Source organism: Python bivittatus, unplaced genomic scaffold, assembly GCF_059951505.1.
Source record: "Python bivittatus isolate LINGU-HERP-01145 unplaced genomic scaffold, Pbiv_v1 ctg000410_np1212, whole genome shotgun sequence".
Lineage (NCBI taxonomy): Eukaryota > Metazoa > Chordata > Lepidosauria > Squamata > Pythonidae > Python > Python bivittatus.
Genome location: NW_028277067.1, coordinates 5,583,739 through 5,602,807, shown reverse-complemented (window position 1 = coordinate 5,602,807; position 19,069 = coordinate 5,583,739). Strand labels below are relative to the sequence as shown.

Genomic DNA, 19,069 nt, shown 5'->3' with positions numbered 1-19,069 from the left:
TTTGCGTCTGCCTCGGTGAAGGGGCTCTTCTATTGCCACTTACAGGACTGTTAAGCTTCCTTCGGGTAGCTGTTTAGGAATATACCTGGAACTTTGCTGCTTGAATTAAAAGCGAGCATTTTTTCTGTAGATGACAGGCAGATTTGTTTTTGATATTGCAGCTAGGAGACAGAGCAGAAGGAGCCATGCAGTGCTCTGTTTTTGTCACAAAAGCCTGATATAAATCAATCTATTCTGTCCTTTCTACAGGGTTTAGGTATATTAGACCTTATGCTGAAAGCTAGTTGTAACAGCATGTATTCTGCTGTCAGAGTCGTTTAAGAGCTAATTATAGTCAGCTAACAGTTCAAGACCCAGATACCCGTTTTTCATTCATGGCACAAGCAGAAAACAAGTGGGATAATTTAACACAGTCCAGAAGTCAAGCTGGGAGAATAGTCACTGGAGGTCAAAGTTCACAGGGTGTGTTAAGGAGTTGGCAGGAACAGTTTCTGAGCCGTACTTCCAGGGTAAGGGGCGCATTCAGCTCCTGAGTGATGCGCCAGGAACTGCACTCAAAAAAACAAGCAGGATTATTAAACAAAATGCGATCTCTTCTTATTTAAAAGTATTAACCTTCAGTCAGTGAAATGCCATTAATAATTTATCATCTGTGTGTTTTATATTTTTCCTCTCTGATTAAAAATGATAATTTAATGGCAACGTTGGGGGTTCTGGGGGTTTTCTGTACATAGCCCTGGAACTCCAAGTTGTAACACCTCTAATCAATTTAAGAATGGCAGGATCTGTGCACCAGTACCAAGAAGGCAAAGGTGAACTCAAATATTGTTTCAGTGCCTATTAGTCCCTTAGTAGAGGCTTTTGCCCAGGAAGCACCAGACCTCCCTTCAAGCACAGCTTGTGCTACTTAGCTGTAATCAAATCACTGCAACAGCAATCAATTCTTGAGTAAACTTTCATTACCAGTTTATCTGCTGCCTTTTTGCCTTAGAGATGTCTTTTTAAATATTTATTTATTAATTATTGGTGGACTGTAACAACCAGAAGATATGATGAAATACAACCAAAAATATAACAGTGCTAATATAATCAGAAAAGAATATACTGCAGAGTAATTAAATGAGTGACCTTTGAAGAAACTAAAGATATATCCCTAAAGTGTTAATATAAAACTAGCTCAATCAAATTTATTTCTCTATTTCATAGGTTCAGTAGATTCCTCCTCCTCTTCTTATAAGGACTCTTTCAAGGGGGCCACGAGATCCACAAAAAAAGTTAACATGCAGTTGTGGAATAGGCTACTGAGTGCACAGCTTGGCATCCCACATATAGTTGAAAGTTTGTGAGCAAGACCTGGTGATTTGCATGATAACTTACGCACTGACTGCAATGATGCCGTAAGGCTAATGCTGCACTCGGCCAAAGCGATGCTGTCAGCTGCTCTAATATGATATAAATATGTATGAGTTTCATTTCGGGAATCAAATTTGCAAATGAAAGATATGGGAATACTGTGGCACTGCACATTGAATATTTTGCTTGTAATGGCTGTGTTTCTCCTGTTATGGCAGCAGCTAGAAGGAATGAGTGAGTCACACTTGGGTAGAAAAGGGCTACATGAGAAAAACCAAGATTAAAGAAAAGAGAGTAAATAAGCAGAGTGATATTTCAACTTTGAAGCTATGGTGGGAATCTGACATCAGAGCCTCCAAAATGCCTAAATCCTTGTTGGGATGAAGAGCAGTCTATTTTCTCTTCCCTTCCTTTTTGGAAAGAAGTATTCTTTATGCCAGCTCTAGGGCTAGTATACATTTCTTATCCTGTGTAGGGCACGTTAAAGTCTGGAGGGTTACTGGATTGAGTGGAGCTACAGTCCTGCCACCACCTGCCTCTTTGGTCACCTCCATTATTGGTGAAGACTGGTTCCAGGAAGAGGCTGAGGAGTGATCTTCTAATATAGGACTTTTTTTCCAAGCCAGAACTTTTTCCAACCTTGGAGAAGGAAAGTCCAGAGGTCCCTGAAACATTCTGATAACTATTGTGACATTGCAGCTTAAGAGAGAATGGAGCAGGGTTTAGCTAGGAAGGTTTTACCTGAATATGATTGCTACAGAGTAAAGGATTACTACAGCAAAATAATGCTGATAGTCATGGCCTACCTAAGTCTGCAGATTCAGAATTCCTGTATTTTGACTTTGCTTTTTTCCTCATTTGGAAAATGGAAATAATTGTGATCAACCTGATCTTTTTATTATTTTGCACATTAAAGGGATCAGCTTTTTTAAAATGTCAAAGAACAGTTTAAAAACTGTAATTTCTCTCATATTTTCATTCTTTACACATTTCAGGCTCAATGAATTTACCAAACATATCAGTGGAGAAGGCTGTAAGTCCTCTTTCCTTTTGTCTTTTTTTTTTTTTTTGGCCATCAAGTGTCTGCTATAGCTATCCCTGAAAGTCCAGGCTTTCATGGGTTAACCAGAAAGGGCTGCCAGGGAAGGGGGCCTGGGTCAGGGAAGAGTTGAAAGTGAGCATGGTGCCTGGCAGCGTAGGCTGGCCCGGCATAGCATTCCTGATGCAACAAGGGGGACATTCAAGTTATGACTGGGGTCTCTTTGTCTTTTTGGCTACCACGTGCACCAGCCATTCCTCCAATCCCAAGAATAGTGACTTTGTGCACTTTGGGTGGGGTGCTCAACCCTGGAGAAAAAGGGTTAACTTGCAGCTGTGTGTCTGCTTCCTTCCCTCCTCCTTCACACACACACACACACACACACCCGGGGGTGGGGGGACCTTAGGCTTTGTGCACCCATGTGGCTGAAGTCCTTTGGATGGAGTGATGTTTGAATCCCACTCAGCCCAAGATAAGGAGTCTGAATATGTTTGCATGTGATTACACACGCAAAAGCTCTCTGACCTTCCACTGGACAAATGAGGAAAGGAGTGCTCAGTTGTTGAATTTTTTTTTTTTTTTTGTCCTCATTTGTTTGAATACTGCAGCTTCAAACTAGGGCCCTCCAGATCAATTGGATTTCAGTTCTTATAATCCTCCAACCAAGAATTATGGGAGTGGAAATCCAACACAGCTTGGGGAAGGCTGTTTTAGAAGTTGAGTGTGCTTTAATCATAAACTGTTCTGGAGGGACTGATAACATTTCAGAAGCCAGAAAAAGGGAACTGAACAGGCTTTCCATCAGTCTTTTAATAGTGCCTCTTGTTCTCTCCTTTGTCACTTAGCATCACGCTGTACAAAGTTATAAGATAATGCTGGCTTTGGGGTTATCTCAATACACAAATTACAGCAAAAGACACTGATTTTCTTTATTACTTATGCATCTCTTTCATTAAGAAATATTTGAAGTCTGGGGGAAGGGAGAGAAGGAAGTGTTTAACTGTTTGTTTCCCAAAATGTTTGGTGTCCTATGTGTCAGAATCCTTTTTCTTTTGGGAGAATTGGGTACAAAATGTGAATGTTTTGCTATAGGTGAATGAATAAACGAAGTAATGCACAGAGTATTAGCTGTGGTAACTAAAATTTTTGGAAATTAAATTCCCATTTATCTGGAGGACCATAGTTGGTGAGATTTGATGTATTCAAATGAATGAAAATGAGTGAGTTGGCATACCCCATTAATGGTGCTAGTAAATGCATGTGATGATAGCTACAAAGCACTTCTAACACATCATACATCAACATTTTGCTTTTTATATGACAAGCTGATTGTTCTAAATGTTATCCCTTCCCTCCCCATCTGAAATCTAGCTAAGGGAGCCTCAGTCCGAGCACTTCTCTTCGATATCTCATTCCTTATGCTATGTCATGTCGCCCAGACCTATGGCTCTGAGGTAGGAACCTTCTGGCTTTTGTATTACATAACAGAGGAGAGAAAGTGGTGAGAGAAAAGAACTCAGGTCATGCTCAGATGTTCATTTCTGAACATGTGCAGAGTATCTTTTCTTTGCCATTCTTTCTTCCCTACACTTTTCACTTTAATATTACACATGCTGGCTAGGATTTTTGGGTTTCTATTCCCAAAACATTTGAAGAATACCAAGTTGGAGAAGGCTGGATTTCAATTTTTTTTTTTTAAAAAAATGAATAATAATTAGAGCACAGGGTTGATGCCCATCAGTCTAGAAAAAGTTACACATCCATTTCTAAAGTCCTGGAGTTCTACCAAACCATAGTCAGACAGCCTTCAATTGAAGAAGTCTTGGGACAATAGTGAATCTTCTCCACAGTGGCCATGTTGTCAAAATTATTCCAAGAGTGAAACATAAAATTGTTCAGGAAATCACAAAGAGCCACATCCAGACCGCCAGTACCTCGGATACAGTCAACATTCATGATTCTGTCATCTGGGTAAAAATGAGTAGCAAGGTAGAAGCCATTGCTCATTAAGAAGAACACAGGTATTTGTTTTAAATTTGCTATAAAGCTTGGATGGGTAACCCTCCAGATTTCTGAAGGAATGTTCAGTGGACAGGTGAGCTGAAAGTGGAACTTTTTGGTTTACTTGTCCAAACGCTGCATCCCACAATAAAAACTTCATGCCACCTATCAGACATGGAGATGGTAACATCATGACTTGGGGATGCTTTGCTGCTTCAGGACCTGGATAATGTGCCATCATTAAAAGAAGTGTGAATTCTTCTTTGTATCAGAATCCTACAGGAAAATACCAAGCCATCTGTCTGATGCTGAAGTGCAAGGGAATCATGCAGCAAGACAGTGGTGGCAACCATGCAAGCCAAGAGAATGGATGAAAAAGAGCAAATTCAGTGTTTTGGAATGGTCAAGTCAGAATTCAGTCCTGAACTTCATAGAAATGTGGTGGTGGAGCTTGAAACCAGTAGCCGATGCCAGAAAAGCCTCAAATGTTACTCAGTTGAAGCAGTTGTTCCTTCATGAATATGGGCCAAAATTCCTACACGGTGGGGTGAAAGACTGATCGCCAAGAAACAGGGTTATAGCTATTGCAGCTAAAGGTGGTATACCCAGTTACTGAATCTAAGAGGGTGATTACTTTTTCATGTGGATATGTCACAAGCTGCGTGACTTAATTTATCAAAGAAATGAAATAAACACCAGAGTTTGGTGTTACCTATTCACTCAGTAGGAGTGATACTTGCCAGTAGGACCCACATGAAACTCTGATAACATTCAGGGGTAAGGATACTGCAGGCAGAAGATCCAAGAGAGCAAATATTTTTTTCACACAACTATAAAATCAGCGTTATTGTAATTTGGAAGGCTGAGGCTGGGAGAGAAGAATGGGAGTGGCTTGCTGTTATGCCCTACTTATTGCATTTAGGACAGGGGTCGGATTCAAATAAGAGGCAAGATTCGCAGCTGGTCCTCTCACCCACTGTTCTATGCTAGCTGCTCAGTTGAACGGGAATCATATGAACACACGCTGTTAGCACTGAAACCGAGCTGTTTTCTTTCCTTATGTCTGAGCATTTTAAAAAGGACATTTTTACAAACTATGGAGGTCCCTGACACTGATGAGCCGTTGGGCTGGAGGTTTGGAAGAGAACTTCTTTCATTTAAAGCAGAAAAATGAAGCATTGCCTAGAAGTTTCACCTGCATGTGTCTGAACATGGGAAACAATGTCATCCAAGTATTGTAGTACTAGATTCAGATCTTCTTTCTGACATTTGTGTCCCTTCTCTGCTGCCCTCTGGACATTGGAAATGAAATTATCTCCTGGGATTCTACTCTTGTCCATAAAATTGCAAAGGAGATAATAAAACAGAAGTTTGCAATAGTCAGTTACCTCTGATGATTGAGAATGGCCTTGAAGGAAACAAAATGGGGAAGCTTTTGTAAATCAGATGGTAATGCCTTTTCTCCCTCCCTCTCCCAAACCTTGTTGTTCCCAAGTTCTTTATATGTAATGGCATGCAGTGCCAGGCAACAATAAAAAGTTATGGCGTTAGAAACTGCGGACCGTTCTTTTCACCCAGCACTTCATGTACTAAAAATTGTGTATCTTTTTGTTTGCTGTTAGTAAGCCACATCTCCAAACAGATGGATGAAGGAGATTTATTGTGTAAACTAGTAATAGCAATTGTAAACATGAAAGCCATTAAAATCAATAGAGTCCGCAGCAATAAAATGTTACAGACCTACATATCGACAGATAGTTTAATTACTGCATGTGTTTAACTCTAAATTGCTCCCAAAATTATGTTAATTTGGGGAATAGACTTCTTTTGTGTGTGTGTCTTAAAGCCTCTTCTTTTCATTTCGGGAGTGAGATAACTGTTCCTTTCCCTCCAGTGTGCTATTTGTACAATGCAGTAGCACACCACAAACATATTTTCAGGATTATCCTGTGGTTGTCCAGCTACTCACTAGAGGGTGCTATTGTCCTTACCTAAGATTTCATGCTACATTATTTTTTGGTCGGCTGCTTTCAGGTGATCCTGTCAGAAGCTAGCCCTCCAGGAGAAGTGCCTTTCTTTGAAACCTGGATGCAGACGTGCATGCCAGAAGAAGGGAAGATTCTCAACCCTGACCATCCTTGCTTCCGACCCGATTCCACCAAAGTGGAATCACTAGTAGCTTTGCTGAATAATTCTTCTGAAATGAAGTTAGTGTAAGTATTTACATCGGTGTGATATTTTTAGTGAGGAACCCCTAGTCTTTGGAAAAAACAGGCTGAAAATTAAGTAACATACAAGAAAAAAGACAGGCCTTTCATTGAAGGGCTGTTTGTTGTCTTCCCTTTGTTGCCATAGTTCTTGTATTCCTGAACTGCAATTTCTATAAGCAAAATTCTAGTCCTTACATGACAGGCTGCACTAATATGACTTAAGCATTGTGCCCAGAATATCTGAAAATCTCCAAATATATATAGAAACAATTCATGCAAAGAGACTAGCATGAATTCTCCTGTGATACTTAGAAACTTTATTCAGTTTTCAGTGTTCATTAGGCATTACTAATATATTTTTGTAACAATAGGCTAGAAAACTGGTTAAAAAAAAGTTGAAAGTTGAGAATATTGAACTTGGCATCCAGTATGCCCCTATGTAGCCAGCAAACATGTAATCACAACAAGCCACTTTTTATTTTCCCTTCAAGAATTCTTAGATAAAGGATTTGGGTGAGTGGGGAGCTGGATAAGGGAGAATAATGCCTTGGGAAAGTTTTTATATTCCTTTTGCTTTTTTTGCCTCCTTCTATATCCCTGCAACTGAGAAGGCAGATGAAATGGCAAGAAGCATGTCTGAGCATCTCTGCTGCCATCTTGGAGATCCTGAATGCCTGGGAAAATGGGGTTCTCACCTTTGAATCAGTCCAGGTATCTGCCTTGCCCAGAGATTGCATCAACACACATATGTGCCACTTTAAGTCCTTTAAAAACTAGAAACGTGTGAAGGGAAACACTGAATCAGAAGAACCTGGGTTGTACTAGAACTGGGGTGATCTCTCATTGGAAAAAAAAGCAGCTGCTAGGCTAGGGAAAATTTGTCTAGCTTAGTGTTATCCTCCATGTGCTTCTTTCCTGGGTAATGTGGAAAGTTTTAAAAATATATAAGGAGAAAGTTTTCAACCATGGATTCTCTTGCTGGGAGTCTGAAATGATGCAGTCTAACAGTAGTGGTATCACATAATCCTCCTGATTTTATGGTATGTTGATACATTCTTTCTGTATGCTAGTAGGTCTAGAATGGATAGAATCACAGTAGGATTGGACAGCCTGGAGGATGTGAAGTAACCATATTCAGGGACTTCCGGGGGAGGCATGGTGAACTAAGCATATCTCCAAAAGAGTGGAGATGACCCTGGCAAAGACTGAAGAACCAGCAAGTAGACCAGTTCTTTGGAACCTCTTTAGACAGGGAGAGGACGGGAGATTACCCACATGTGCTCTAGACGGCTGCTCCTCATGAGGAGACTGCAGAACAGCTGTCTCCTATGGGTTTGGGCACCAGGAGACGAAGGGATCAAGCCATCATGCTCACAAGCGTGGCAGAGCCTTTTAAAGGACACTGGGTTTGCTAACCTCAGTTAATCGCTTTCAGAAATTGCCTATTTAACTATCTTGACATTATTAGACACCTTTGGAATAACAAGTTTGAAAAGCCACCTGGTGAGTTTACCTTCATTCTTGAACAAAAGAAAAATTAACCATAAGTTTAAGAATTTAAAGAATTGGAAGTAAATGGCAAAAAGCTAAGTAAAACTTATAAATGAATTAAGAGTCCAGACAAATTTGGAATATTGAGATTTTTACTATAAGGTTTTGGAAATAATTATGTAAAATAAATCGCCTTTTGTGGGAACCAAATTGTTTTGTCTATCTTACATTATAGCAGAGATTTGAGACTTTATGATTTCAGAAATTGAACACTAGAAGGGACTAAAAACTCTAGGCAGAAAAGGAAAAGGAAAAAAAAAGTGTAAACTTGCCTTTGGTTTTCGGTTAATACGGGGATTTACAAAATGACACAAAGCATTATAATAGTTGAAATACTCCAGGAGATTTTCAAAGAATGCGTCCAGGAATTAGTAGCTGCAATGTCAGTAATGTCAGCAGTGATGTTTGCTTCTATGCGTAGACTATGTCCAAAAGATGTTAATGAAGTAATGACAGATGTGAAACAAATTTTGCCTGATGCAGAAATATTAGCACCAGAAATACTGGATAGTTTTAAAAAGTGTGGATTATAAGCCTTATTTGCCGGGGCATCTACCTTAGGGAATATTCTCACCTCCAAAGTGAGGTGGGCTCCACACCTCCTTATTTTCCGGAAGTCCCTCAAGACCTGGCTGTGTCATCAGGCCTGGGAGTCTCAGGGACCGATGAGATCTTGAGGTGACTCTGTTGCTTATTGAACATCTTGCATGTGCTTTTTTAAAAAAAAAAATCTTTTAAAAAATTTTTTTTTAATATGGCTGTGTTTGACATGTTTATTGTTTTATACTTTTTTTGCTGTACGCTGCCCAGAGTCACTTCTTGTGAGATGGGTAGTCATATAAATTTGATAAATAAATAAATAAGACAGAGAAGGCAGCTAAAGTGGAAACACAAATGACAAGCCAAGAGAGTGACCCAGATAAGGACTTTCTGCTGGATATACAAAAGAAGTTGGTTAAAGCTTTGAAAATTGAAGTGGAAATACAAATGATAAACCAAGAGAATGACCTGGATAATGATTTTTTTACTGGATTTAGAAAAGAGGTTTCCTAAAGCCTCAAAGAAGCCTTTGGGATGGGAAAAAGAAAAATTGAAGAGGAACCAAATCCTGGAACAGCATCTGAATGAATTAAAGATCAAGATTGTCAGAAGTAAAAGGAAGGACTGTAAAGTTGGTTTGTTTGACCAAGTTTAAAATGAGACATGTTTCTATAAAGCTCTGGAAACCCTGTACAGACTTCTTGCTGACACCAGGACTGAGAAGTTGATGATTTATGGATTTGCATATAGATAAGGGATGAGTTATAGGAAGAAGAGATATTTGTTTGTAACCTTATAGGGGATGAAGAGTTATTAAATTTGTTTATACTTCTTGTGATGAAGATCTGAAGTCACTTCTTTATATATTTTCTTTTTCTTTTTTCTTTTTTTCTTTGCATTTTTTTTCTTTCTTTCTATTTCTCCCCTCTCCGAGTTTAGTTTGTATTTGCTTTTACTATTGTAATTAAAATCATATATATATAGATACAGATATAGATATGAAAAAAGCATATTCAGCTGAATATCCTTACAACTCTGTGGGAGGAGGGGTTGTAAAAAGAGTGTAGGCAACTGGAAATTGTGTACCTTCCCCTTTATTTCTAAAGCATCTCATTGTCCAGATGGGGAGAGATTGTTTAAAAAGCCCTGTGTTTGGAACAGCTGGGTGTGGTGGTGTGGTAGTGTGCTGGGTGTGTAGAGGAGAGGCAGAAGGAAGCAAGGGAGAGAGCAGCAGTCAAGGTTTGTGGAAAGGCCAGGAGCATTGTCCTTTTAAAGGAGCATTGGTGCCTGGGAATAGTAATAGATATTCTAGGGATAGCAGTAGTGTTTAATAGTTAGAGTAGTATAATAGTAAGTTGAGCGATAGAAATATAGGTTAGGTGAAAACTGTATTAGTGGGACACCTGGGTAGAAAAAAGAACACTTTTGTACTGTGAATATTGGTTTTATACATAAAGGAACCCCAATATAAAAAGGGGAGAGAAAAATCTGTGTGTGCAGTGTCTCCTTGGGAATATCTCGGTGAGTGTGGGTAATCCACCCTTGGATATTAAACAAACCCGTGACAAACTCCCTTGTAGATATTCACGCTAAACACAAAGAAGTATTTTTGAACAGCTGTGTATAAGATGTGAAAAAAGGGCTTGTGTGTGCACCCATATCCTCAATGACTTTAATCTGACATTGATTATAGGACTATACGCTGCCATGTTTCTAACAAAATAATTCTGAAAATCAGAAGCCAAGGCCTTCCTCATTTCAGACCTACACCCGAGCTTATTTTATGTATTTGTTCAATGTATATACAGTAGCTGCCCATCCCACATACGTGGCTCTACAAGAAGGAATATTGCTGAAAAATCTGTCCCAGTTCAAGCCTCCTGCTCTCTGTTCCATAGCATGAATAATTTCTGTTATTCTGTATGTTAGAATTCTCAGCTACCTTCCTGACTCCTTTCCCTCCCATCCCAGAAAATCACAGATAATATCAAGGGAAAGGTGTGCAGCATGGCAGTATGTGCTGTGGCTTGGCTTGTGGCTCATGTCCGAATGCTGGGCTTGGATGAACGAGAGAAGTCACTGCAGATGATTCGACAGCTGGGGAACCCCCTATATGGTGAGAACACCCTGCAATTCTACAGTGAAAGGTAAGCAGCAGATCTCTGGTCTCTTCAAGAGGAAAGCATGGTACACTGCATTTAAAGCAGACTTTTCCAACGTTGTGTTGGAGTACAATTCTCATGACTCCCAGCCAGCATGCCTATGGCTAACAATTATAGGCACTGTATTCAAATTCATTTGGAAGCTGCACTATGGGGAAGTTTGCTTTAAAATATGGGGTGAAGGCGGCATATGCACTGCAAGATATTGATGTTGTACTGTTCTACTTTGTGCCCCATCTGCATCTCCTGCTTATTGGTATGTTTGTAATTTCAGTGTGATAAGGTGTCTTACATAGCACTGAATTCTGCATCCCAAATGTTAATCCATTATACATTGTGTTGCTTGAAGCTTGAAGACTGTAGACTGTAGAATAGGGCAGTCTGAAGAGTTAAGCAGAGCATCCTTTGGATGATCTATATTCCATTCCCCCAGCTACATCTGATATGATTGTTCCAGTCCTTGTAGGCTATAATGCTTTAAAAGTCTTTTTTCCCCCCTACTTCCTTTGAAAGGGTTGTTTAGAGTATTAATTACAAAATAGCATCGAAGCAAACCATAAAAAGAAAACAAGTTTAATAACTGAGTATTTATCCTCCTTCTTCCCTATCCAGAGTGGTGATCATGAGTTCAATCCTTGAGCACATGTGTGCTGATGTTGTTCAGCAGACAGCTGCACAGATTAAATTCCCGGCCACAGGGGTTGACACCATGCCCTACTGGAATCTTCTTCCTGCCAAAAAACCTATAAAAGAAGTGCTGATGGGTGTCTTCTCCAAGGTCCTGGAGAAAGGCTGGGTAGACAGCCATTCTATTCATATCTTTGATACTCTATTGCACATGGGTGGTGTCTACTGGTTCTGCAACAATCTTGTCAAGGTATGAAAACAATGAGAAATATAAGTGAAGGTCAACAATTTGGAGGATTAAAAAAGAAGTTTACTAAATTGTTGGGGTATTGGGCTATTGGTGGTTACTATTTCTGATGGCTGTGTATTAGCCATCACAGATCCAGTATCAGAGGCAATATTCATCTCAGGACCAGTTGCTTGGGAACGTTAGTGGGAGGCTGCTGTTGTACTCGGCCTTGCTAATTATGAGAGCTAGTTCTGGCAAGATCAGAAGCAAATTGCTTAAAACCAGGACTATTCTATTACTATAACAAGGGACATACAGAAACACTTCCTTCTGTTCAAAAGAGACAAGCCTCAAGCCTATTGCATTGCCTGAGCAGGAAAAAAAAGGTACAAGAATTTCAACTTTTATTTCACTATGAATACAGCTTGCATTTAATAGATAGCAGTTGTAGGAATTCTTTCATAATAGCTTCATTAGTTCTTGAAGTAAACTACCAGAAATCTCTGTTCTTCAATGTCTACTGGTGACACTTGTTCTGATATTAGAGAAACCTGACACATGGGTTTCTCCAAGGTTTTTAACTGGCATTGTGGGAATAGAATACTAGACCATATAGGCCTTTGGTCTGATCACATGGAACACATGAAATAGGTGAACTAGATTAGGATCTTCAGCTGTTGGAGGGTTAAAACCTACACTGAACAAATTGTGAGTGCTGCAAATCAGTGGAAAATAAGGGCAAAATTTACTCCTTTTTCTCCTTTGCATTATTGCTTTTGTTTCCTCTCCTTTTTCAGGAACTCTTGAAAGAGACACGGAAAGAGCATGCAATGCGGGCTGTGGAGTTGCTCTATTCTATTTTTTGTCTAGACATGCAGCAATTGACACTCACCCTCTTGGGACACATCTTGCCCAATTTGCTTACGGACTCTTCCAAATGGCATATGCTGATGGACCCACCAGGCAAGGCTCTTGCCAAGTAAGAGACAGATCCCAATGAACTACACCAAAAAACCCCAGATACCTGCAAGCTGAAACTTAATGTAAATTAGATGCACAGGTGCCGTGTGCCTTGTTTTGTTATTTTTGGAAATGGAACAAATGTTGTACTGAAGTGTTATCTCTTCCTACCTGGATATTCTGCATAGTCTCTTCCCTCAATATTTGCAAAACGTTTGTTCATACATATTCTTCCAAATTATGAGAATAAAGAGGGTTTGTTTTTCATTTTTCAATTGCAAGTGAATGCATTCTGCTGAGTGTAAAGGAATGTGAAATAGTGATAGTCAAAAGTTAATGATAGTGATGCGGTATGACAAAAGTTTAATGTAAATTTATGTACTGTTAAGAATTGTACATTTATAAGTGCAAAGTTTGGGACTAACATATACAAGAATCCCTCTGTCTTTAAACCTGGCTGCCAGATCCTGCTAGAAATCGTGCTGTGATGCCTTGGGATCAGAGGACACCATCTTGTTTTCAGAATTGTATTCTCACACAAAATTGTATTCTCTAACAAAAAACAAAACAAAACACCACCTGCAGTGGAAAGGGTGCCATTTAGTAACTAATTTCAGCTTGCCCAGGCTCCTAATACCTACTCAGTCTTCCCCAACCTGCAAGTCCCAGTACATTTGGAGGACACGAAATTGAGGAAAGTTGCTCTACACTCAGTTTCTGTTTTATTTTTTTTTTGTGGCACACATTTTCCATGGTCAGTATGACAGTTTTTATTTTTTCTCGGATACCAGTGAATGATTGGGGTTTGGGATTAGGATAGGAATAAAGCCTATTTATTTATTGATGGAAACATTCTAAATATGATGTAGGATTCCATGATCTCCTAATACAATTTGAGATTGTCAGTGCATTTCCTGGATCTTGTAAAAAAGGTGAAAATTTAATGTAACCTAGCCTTGAAGTTGACTTCTTTTTTGTCCCCTACCAGGTTATCTGTGTGGTGTGCTTCCAGTTCTTATTCCTCCCACAATAAGGGACAGGTATCTGCCTGGCAGCGAAAGAGGCACCGAGAAGATATAGAGGTACATTGGAAGTACACTGAGATATTGGGGAAGAAGAAAACTGTCTGGAGATTGATCAGAGGGAATGAAGTTGGTGAATTTGAAAAGATGATAAGAATGAATGGTTGAGAGCAGGGTCGAGAATCTTTTGTAAATGATAACTTGGTCTTCCAGGCATTTTTAATTAAAGCATCTAAAAATAGTAGATGGTTCTGAAAATCTTCATAATGCCAGGTATGAATATGAGACTCTTACTCAGTTCCTGTGTTCCTGATTAAAGGTAGAATGAAATTGCACCAAGGAGGCGATCTCACTCTGAGCTCTAAGACATAGATACATCTTGACTGAAGCAAATAATTTGGGGGGTTTTTTTGTTTTTGTTAAGTGGAAGATTGGTCATTATTAATTCTGATCATAGAAATGCTGTCTGCTTTTTTTTTTTCTTCTCAAGCTATATAAGCTAGAAGCTTAGTGCCTTTTAAAAAACCAAAAGCCAACATTTTTTCAGAACAATGCATTTTGAGAAGTCACATACAGTGTTGTGTGTGCAGAGTCACAGAATACACACAGCAACATCTAAGGCTATTTTGGACATTATATTTTCCTATTTGCATTTAAAAATATATGTAAGCTCAGGACATCTACCCTTCATGATGCCAAAATAATTCATTGAATTCCAGTCAGTGCTTTTCATACTTGGGTTTAAAATATTAGCAATTTCCAAAACTAATGCTATACTACTAACAGTAACTGTTATTGTTCTTGGAGAGTTGGTTTCAAATGAGGTATTTGCAGATGTACTTTGGATTCTGCATCTACCATACTACATAAAACTCTTATTGAAAGTTAAGCAGAGGTTCAAACCATAATATGTGAGTTATAAAAAGTTTTACTTGGTTTTCTTCTATAATATCCAGAGGGGCTATAGAATTTTGAATAGATTGTCTGGAGCAAAAATGAGGATGGATAAAAGTGGCCAAGATTAAATTCAAGATGGAGATTGGGAAACTGGCTGATTTGCTTAGTAATATGTGGCCTATTCTGGAAGGAGGTGGTCTGGCCTGTGGGCTTGGGCAACCAGAAAATTTTTAAGTTGTTATGCTAGCAGTGTGTCTGTTTAAGCATTCAGACCTTGCTTCAGTTACTCATGTACTAGTTACATACTAGTTTCATATAGATTTTACTACTACAATGATTTAAATTGGATTGCATTTGAAGATAGCTTGGAAGCTTCAACTTACGCTGCCCAGTTGTTGATAGGGCTAGGAAATGTAAACATGTCACACAAATTTTATATCAATGGCTCTGATTTCTAAATATTGGAATTAACAAATGGATAAATATGGGGGTTAGTTTTTAAAGTTTGAGGATAAGGTTTAAGGAACCACCTTCACCTTAAGACCATTTTTGCATGTGGTGCCTCTGTACTTTACACTGGCCTTAAAAACATGATTAGTGTTGAGATCCTGAGCTGTCTTAATACTTCTTTACATGTATCTTGACAGCAAAGCTTATAGATTGCCACTGTAATTATGATAATTCTTGAAGTGTATCTTTTTTTAGAATAATTTTTATTAAAGTTTATATAATACAAATAAAATTAATACAATCTACATAGTATAAAACATATAAAAAGAAAAAAGAAAAAAAATTTAAAGTGCAGAAAGAGAAAAGAAAAAAGAAGAAACCTCCCCCTTCATCCCCAGCAAGTATAATCAACATTAACATCTTATCACCATCTCATAAAAAGAAACTAACCATCTCTTCATCCTATATCTCACCCCCTTCTCTATAAACCAAACTTTAAAACCTCATCACTCCATCTTAATCAGCAAAAGTCCATTAAAAGTTATCAGAAATAACATAACTATTACAAACTATATCTAATAAACCCAGTTTGAATCCTTTCTCTTACAATAATTACATCTTTTCTATTTAAACAAATTCCTCCTATCTTTTCTCTTCAAATAAACAAAACCTGGTCCTAGTCAACAAAAATCCATTAAACATTACCGAAGATAGCAGTCCATTTATTTTAGCCTTGATCAAATAAACCAATTTTATATTCTTTCCTCTTTCTCCCAAGAATCTTTAGTCCCCTCAAACAATGTCCCAACATCTGCTTTCTCTTCATACTCTCCTTATCTCTTCTCCCAGAATTGTCAACATCTCTAACAAGCCCCTTTTGTAATTCCAGTGTAAAAGGTTATCCACATCCCTGTTCATATTCTTACTGTCTCTTCTCACAAAATTGTTAACAACTCCAACAAGCCCCTTTTGTAAATCCAATTTAAGGAGGTTATCCATATCACTCTTCTGGTTTAGTATTTGTGTGTCTTAAATCTCACATAAAGGATCCATTGATATATTTATATCCTTCTGATGCCCTCAAGTGACCAATCTTCAAAGTTGTCAGTTGCATATATAAATGTAGGAAGTTTCCCATGGGAAGGATTCTAATAGTCAATTTCAAAGTTCTAATTCAAGTTCATCTGAACTCTTAATTTATAAAACTTTCTAAAATCAATACAATGCACAGTGCTGTATATTCCAAGGAATTTTTTTTTTTGCAAAACCTTAAAGTAGTAATTAAAACTTCTTTCTTAAAGGATTGAAGAAGAACTCACCCAGTGAATATGATCAAACTTGCGGTTCTGAAGGTCCTCAATCTTTAAAAAGCAGTAAAAATGTTACAAAATTAAACTCCAAAGTGTTTAAGAAGTGAGGTTTGGTCAAACCTTGAGTCCATACAAAAGCTACATTAATGGCTATGAGCTTGGTGGAATCCTGCAACTCCCAGCTGTTTGCAAGCGATCACAAAAATGTCAGTTTCTGCTGTCTACTCATAAAAAAAAAAAAAAAAAAAGCTGCCCAGAGTATGTATGGGGAATCTCAAGATCTCTCCTTTCTCTGGAGAGATTTCAGCTGTCCAGATCCAGTATCCAGCTGCCGTTTTCGGCCGTAATGTCTGTAACTGTCCATGGGACATCAGTTCGCCATTCCCTTACCAGAAGTCTCTCAATTCTTTAAATGTATCTTACATACTTTGTAATTTAAAGTTACCTTCAGTAAGTACCCTTCGGTGGGACTTATTTCTAAAATATTTGTATTTTCTAGGACTGTACAGTGCTTCAGAAATAATTTGGAAAATGTGATTTGGAATGCATGGGGGCACAAACGTAGCACCTCTTTGCAGCTCTTAAAAGTAGTTGTGATTTTTCCCAGGCTCATGCAGCTGGCCTCTGTAGCTGCTATATGATTTCATGAAACGATGCGCTTATTTTAAGGAGTTACAGAGAGGTGCTTCATTTATGTCCCCACACGTTCCAAAGTATCTTTTTAGAATCCAACCCTAACTATTGTACAGCCCTTGTAATTGTACTGTTAGAGTCCTCGCTCCTGATATAAGAGCAATGGCTTTTCAGATGTTGTTCAACTATATCACCCAACATCTCTCTTTATTAGCTATGCTGGCTGAGGCTACTTATGAGTTATAGTTTAGTAACAACTAGGAGTTGTAATTACCATTATGCATTAGATCAGTTTTCACTTATCTCAGCCCTACAAGGTAAGTCAGTATTATGTTCATAGATTTGCAAAAGGAATGTTAGGGCAGAAGCAGTCTTTGAATGAGAGGCTTATGGGCCACAACTCAGGTTCTTACCTGCCATACAGTTCTTTCTTTCTTATACTTCTAGTGGCTTTCTAGTCACTTCTCTTCATCCTTTGTGAAAGAAGGAAGTATCAAAACAGAGTGTGAATCATCCTTAATTAGTTTGACATGGGCTCTGAGTTTGAACTACAAGTACATACTTGAATGAGAGGATGAGGCCCAGAATGCCTGCTTTGGTTTGCATTTCGTTAAGAGTAACCACAGTTTGGTCTTGGGGGTCATCCTCTTCCAGGATTACATCAGTCTCTTTCCACTGGATGATACTCAGCCATCAAAACTCATGCGCCTGCTCAGCTCCAATGAGGATGACACCAGCATCCTGTCCAGCCCCAGTAAGTGGAATCACGGTAAGGAAACTTTCCTGGAATTTGCCTGATTAAAACTCATTCAACTTGCTTGTTTTGTGCCCCCCCCCCCCCACCATTGCTTCGAGAGAGCACTACAGTGTGTTTCCCAGATCCTTGCACATCCTGGATATTGAAATCTGCCATATCTGATTTGGTGATATAAATCTCAGAGGTGGTTAATACCTCTTTGAGGATGCACAGTCCACATAGTTTTGAAGAAGACACTGAGGGAGTATTTATTAAAGAAACCTGTTTGTTAAAGAAACTACATTTATATCCCACTGTTTGCAATAATTACTGGGCTTGGCATAGTGGCATAGGTTTGCTTCTGAACTCAGTCAACATTTGTTTATTGCTAGATTTAGATTCCACCTTTCCTTCAGTAGCGCAAGGCTGTATACATAGTGTTTCCCTTCCCACTTTTCCCCACAGCAACAACAACCCTGTGAGGTAGGTTGGACTGAGAAAGAGAGGGACTAGCTGAAAGTCATCCAGTGAACTTCTGTGGCTGAGGATGACCTTGAACTTGGGTCTCCCTAGCATCAGTTGAACGCCTTAACCACCTTACCACACTGATTATTTAGGCCTGTTCAATCTGATTGCATAGCCAGACCACCTTGGTCTGGATTGACTTGAGAAGCACTGGGACATAGGAGGATTAGTCTCTAGGGGAGATGCTGTACCTAAGTTGGATTACAATGAAGCCATTCCATCATGCTATTGGACAAAACAGCTCAGAAACTTTTAATGGTACAAACTGCTAGCTTGTTCTTGAGTATTGATGGGCATTAGATATCCAACTGTGTAATACAGGTAGTCCTCAGCTAATAACAGTAATTGGGACAGGGAACTCTGTCGCTAAGCGATGCAGTCACAAAGCATGATGTCGTGACTGCACTGACTTATAACAGCAGTTCCGGCAGTTCCAGTTCCGGTTGCAGTTGTTGTTTGTTTGTTTGTTTGTTTATTTTTAAATTTATATGCTGCCCGTCTCTCCCAGAGGGTGACTCTGGGCAGCTTACAATTAAAGTAACAGTAAAGTTACAGTTGTTAAGCGAATCCCACATGGTCATTAGGCGCGATGTCATGTGATCACCATTTGCGACCTCCTGCCAGCTTCCCCATTGACTTTGCTTGTTAGAAGCCAGTAGTGAAGGTCGCAAATGGCAACCACATGACTGCAGGATGCTGCAATGGCTGCAGCTTCAAGGACCAAGCATAAGTCTCCTCATTCAGCACCGTCGTAACTTTGAACAGTCACTGAACGAATGGTCATTAACTGAGACTACCTGTACCTGTATTGCCCCAATGAATAA

General features: G+C 39.0%; 1 protein-coding gene across 2 annotated transcripts in view; it reads left to right on the top strand.

Annotated features, from left to right (window-relative positions):
• The window catches only part of MED24 (mediator complex subunit 24), a 70,184-nt gene that overhangs the window by 43,732 nt on the left and 7,383 nt on the right, over positions 1–19,069 (top strand). For both annotated transcript variants that reach the window (XM_007420678.3, XM_007420679.3), the window contains exons 15-23: positions 2,349–2,386; positions 3,764–3,846; positions 6,428–6,606; positions 7,215–7,314; positions 10,666–10,841; positions 11,469–11,733; positions 12,510–12,691; positions 13,661–13,754; positions 17,639–17,753. In XM_007420678.3, coding sequence (XP_007420740.1) covers positions 2,349–2,386; positions 3,764–3,846; positions 6,428–6,606; positions 7,215–7,314; positions 10,666–10,841; positions 11,469–11,733; positions 12,510–12,691; positions 13,661–13,754; positions 17,639–17,753 — 1,232 coding nt within the window. The remainder of the gene's footprint in view (positions 1–2,348; positions 2,387–3,763; positions 3,847–6,427; positions 6,607–7,214; positions 7,315–10,665; positions 10,842–11,468; positions 11,734–12,509; positions 12,692–13,660; positions 13,755–17,638; positions 17,754–19,069) is intronic.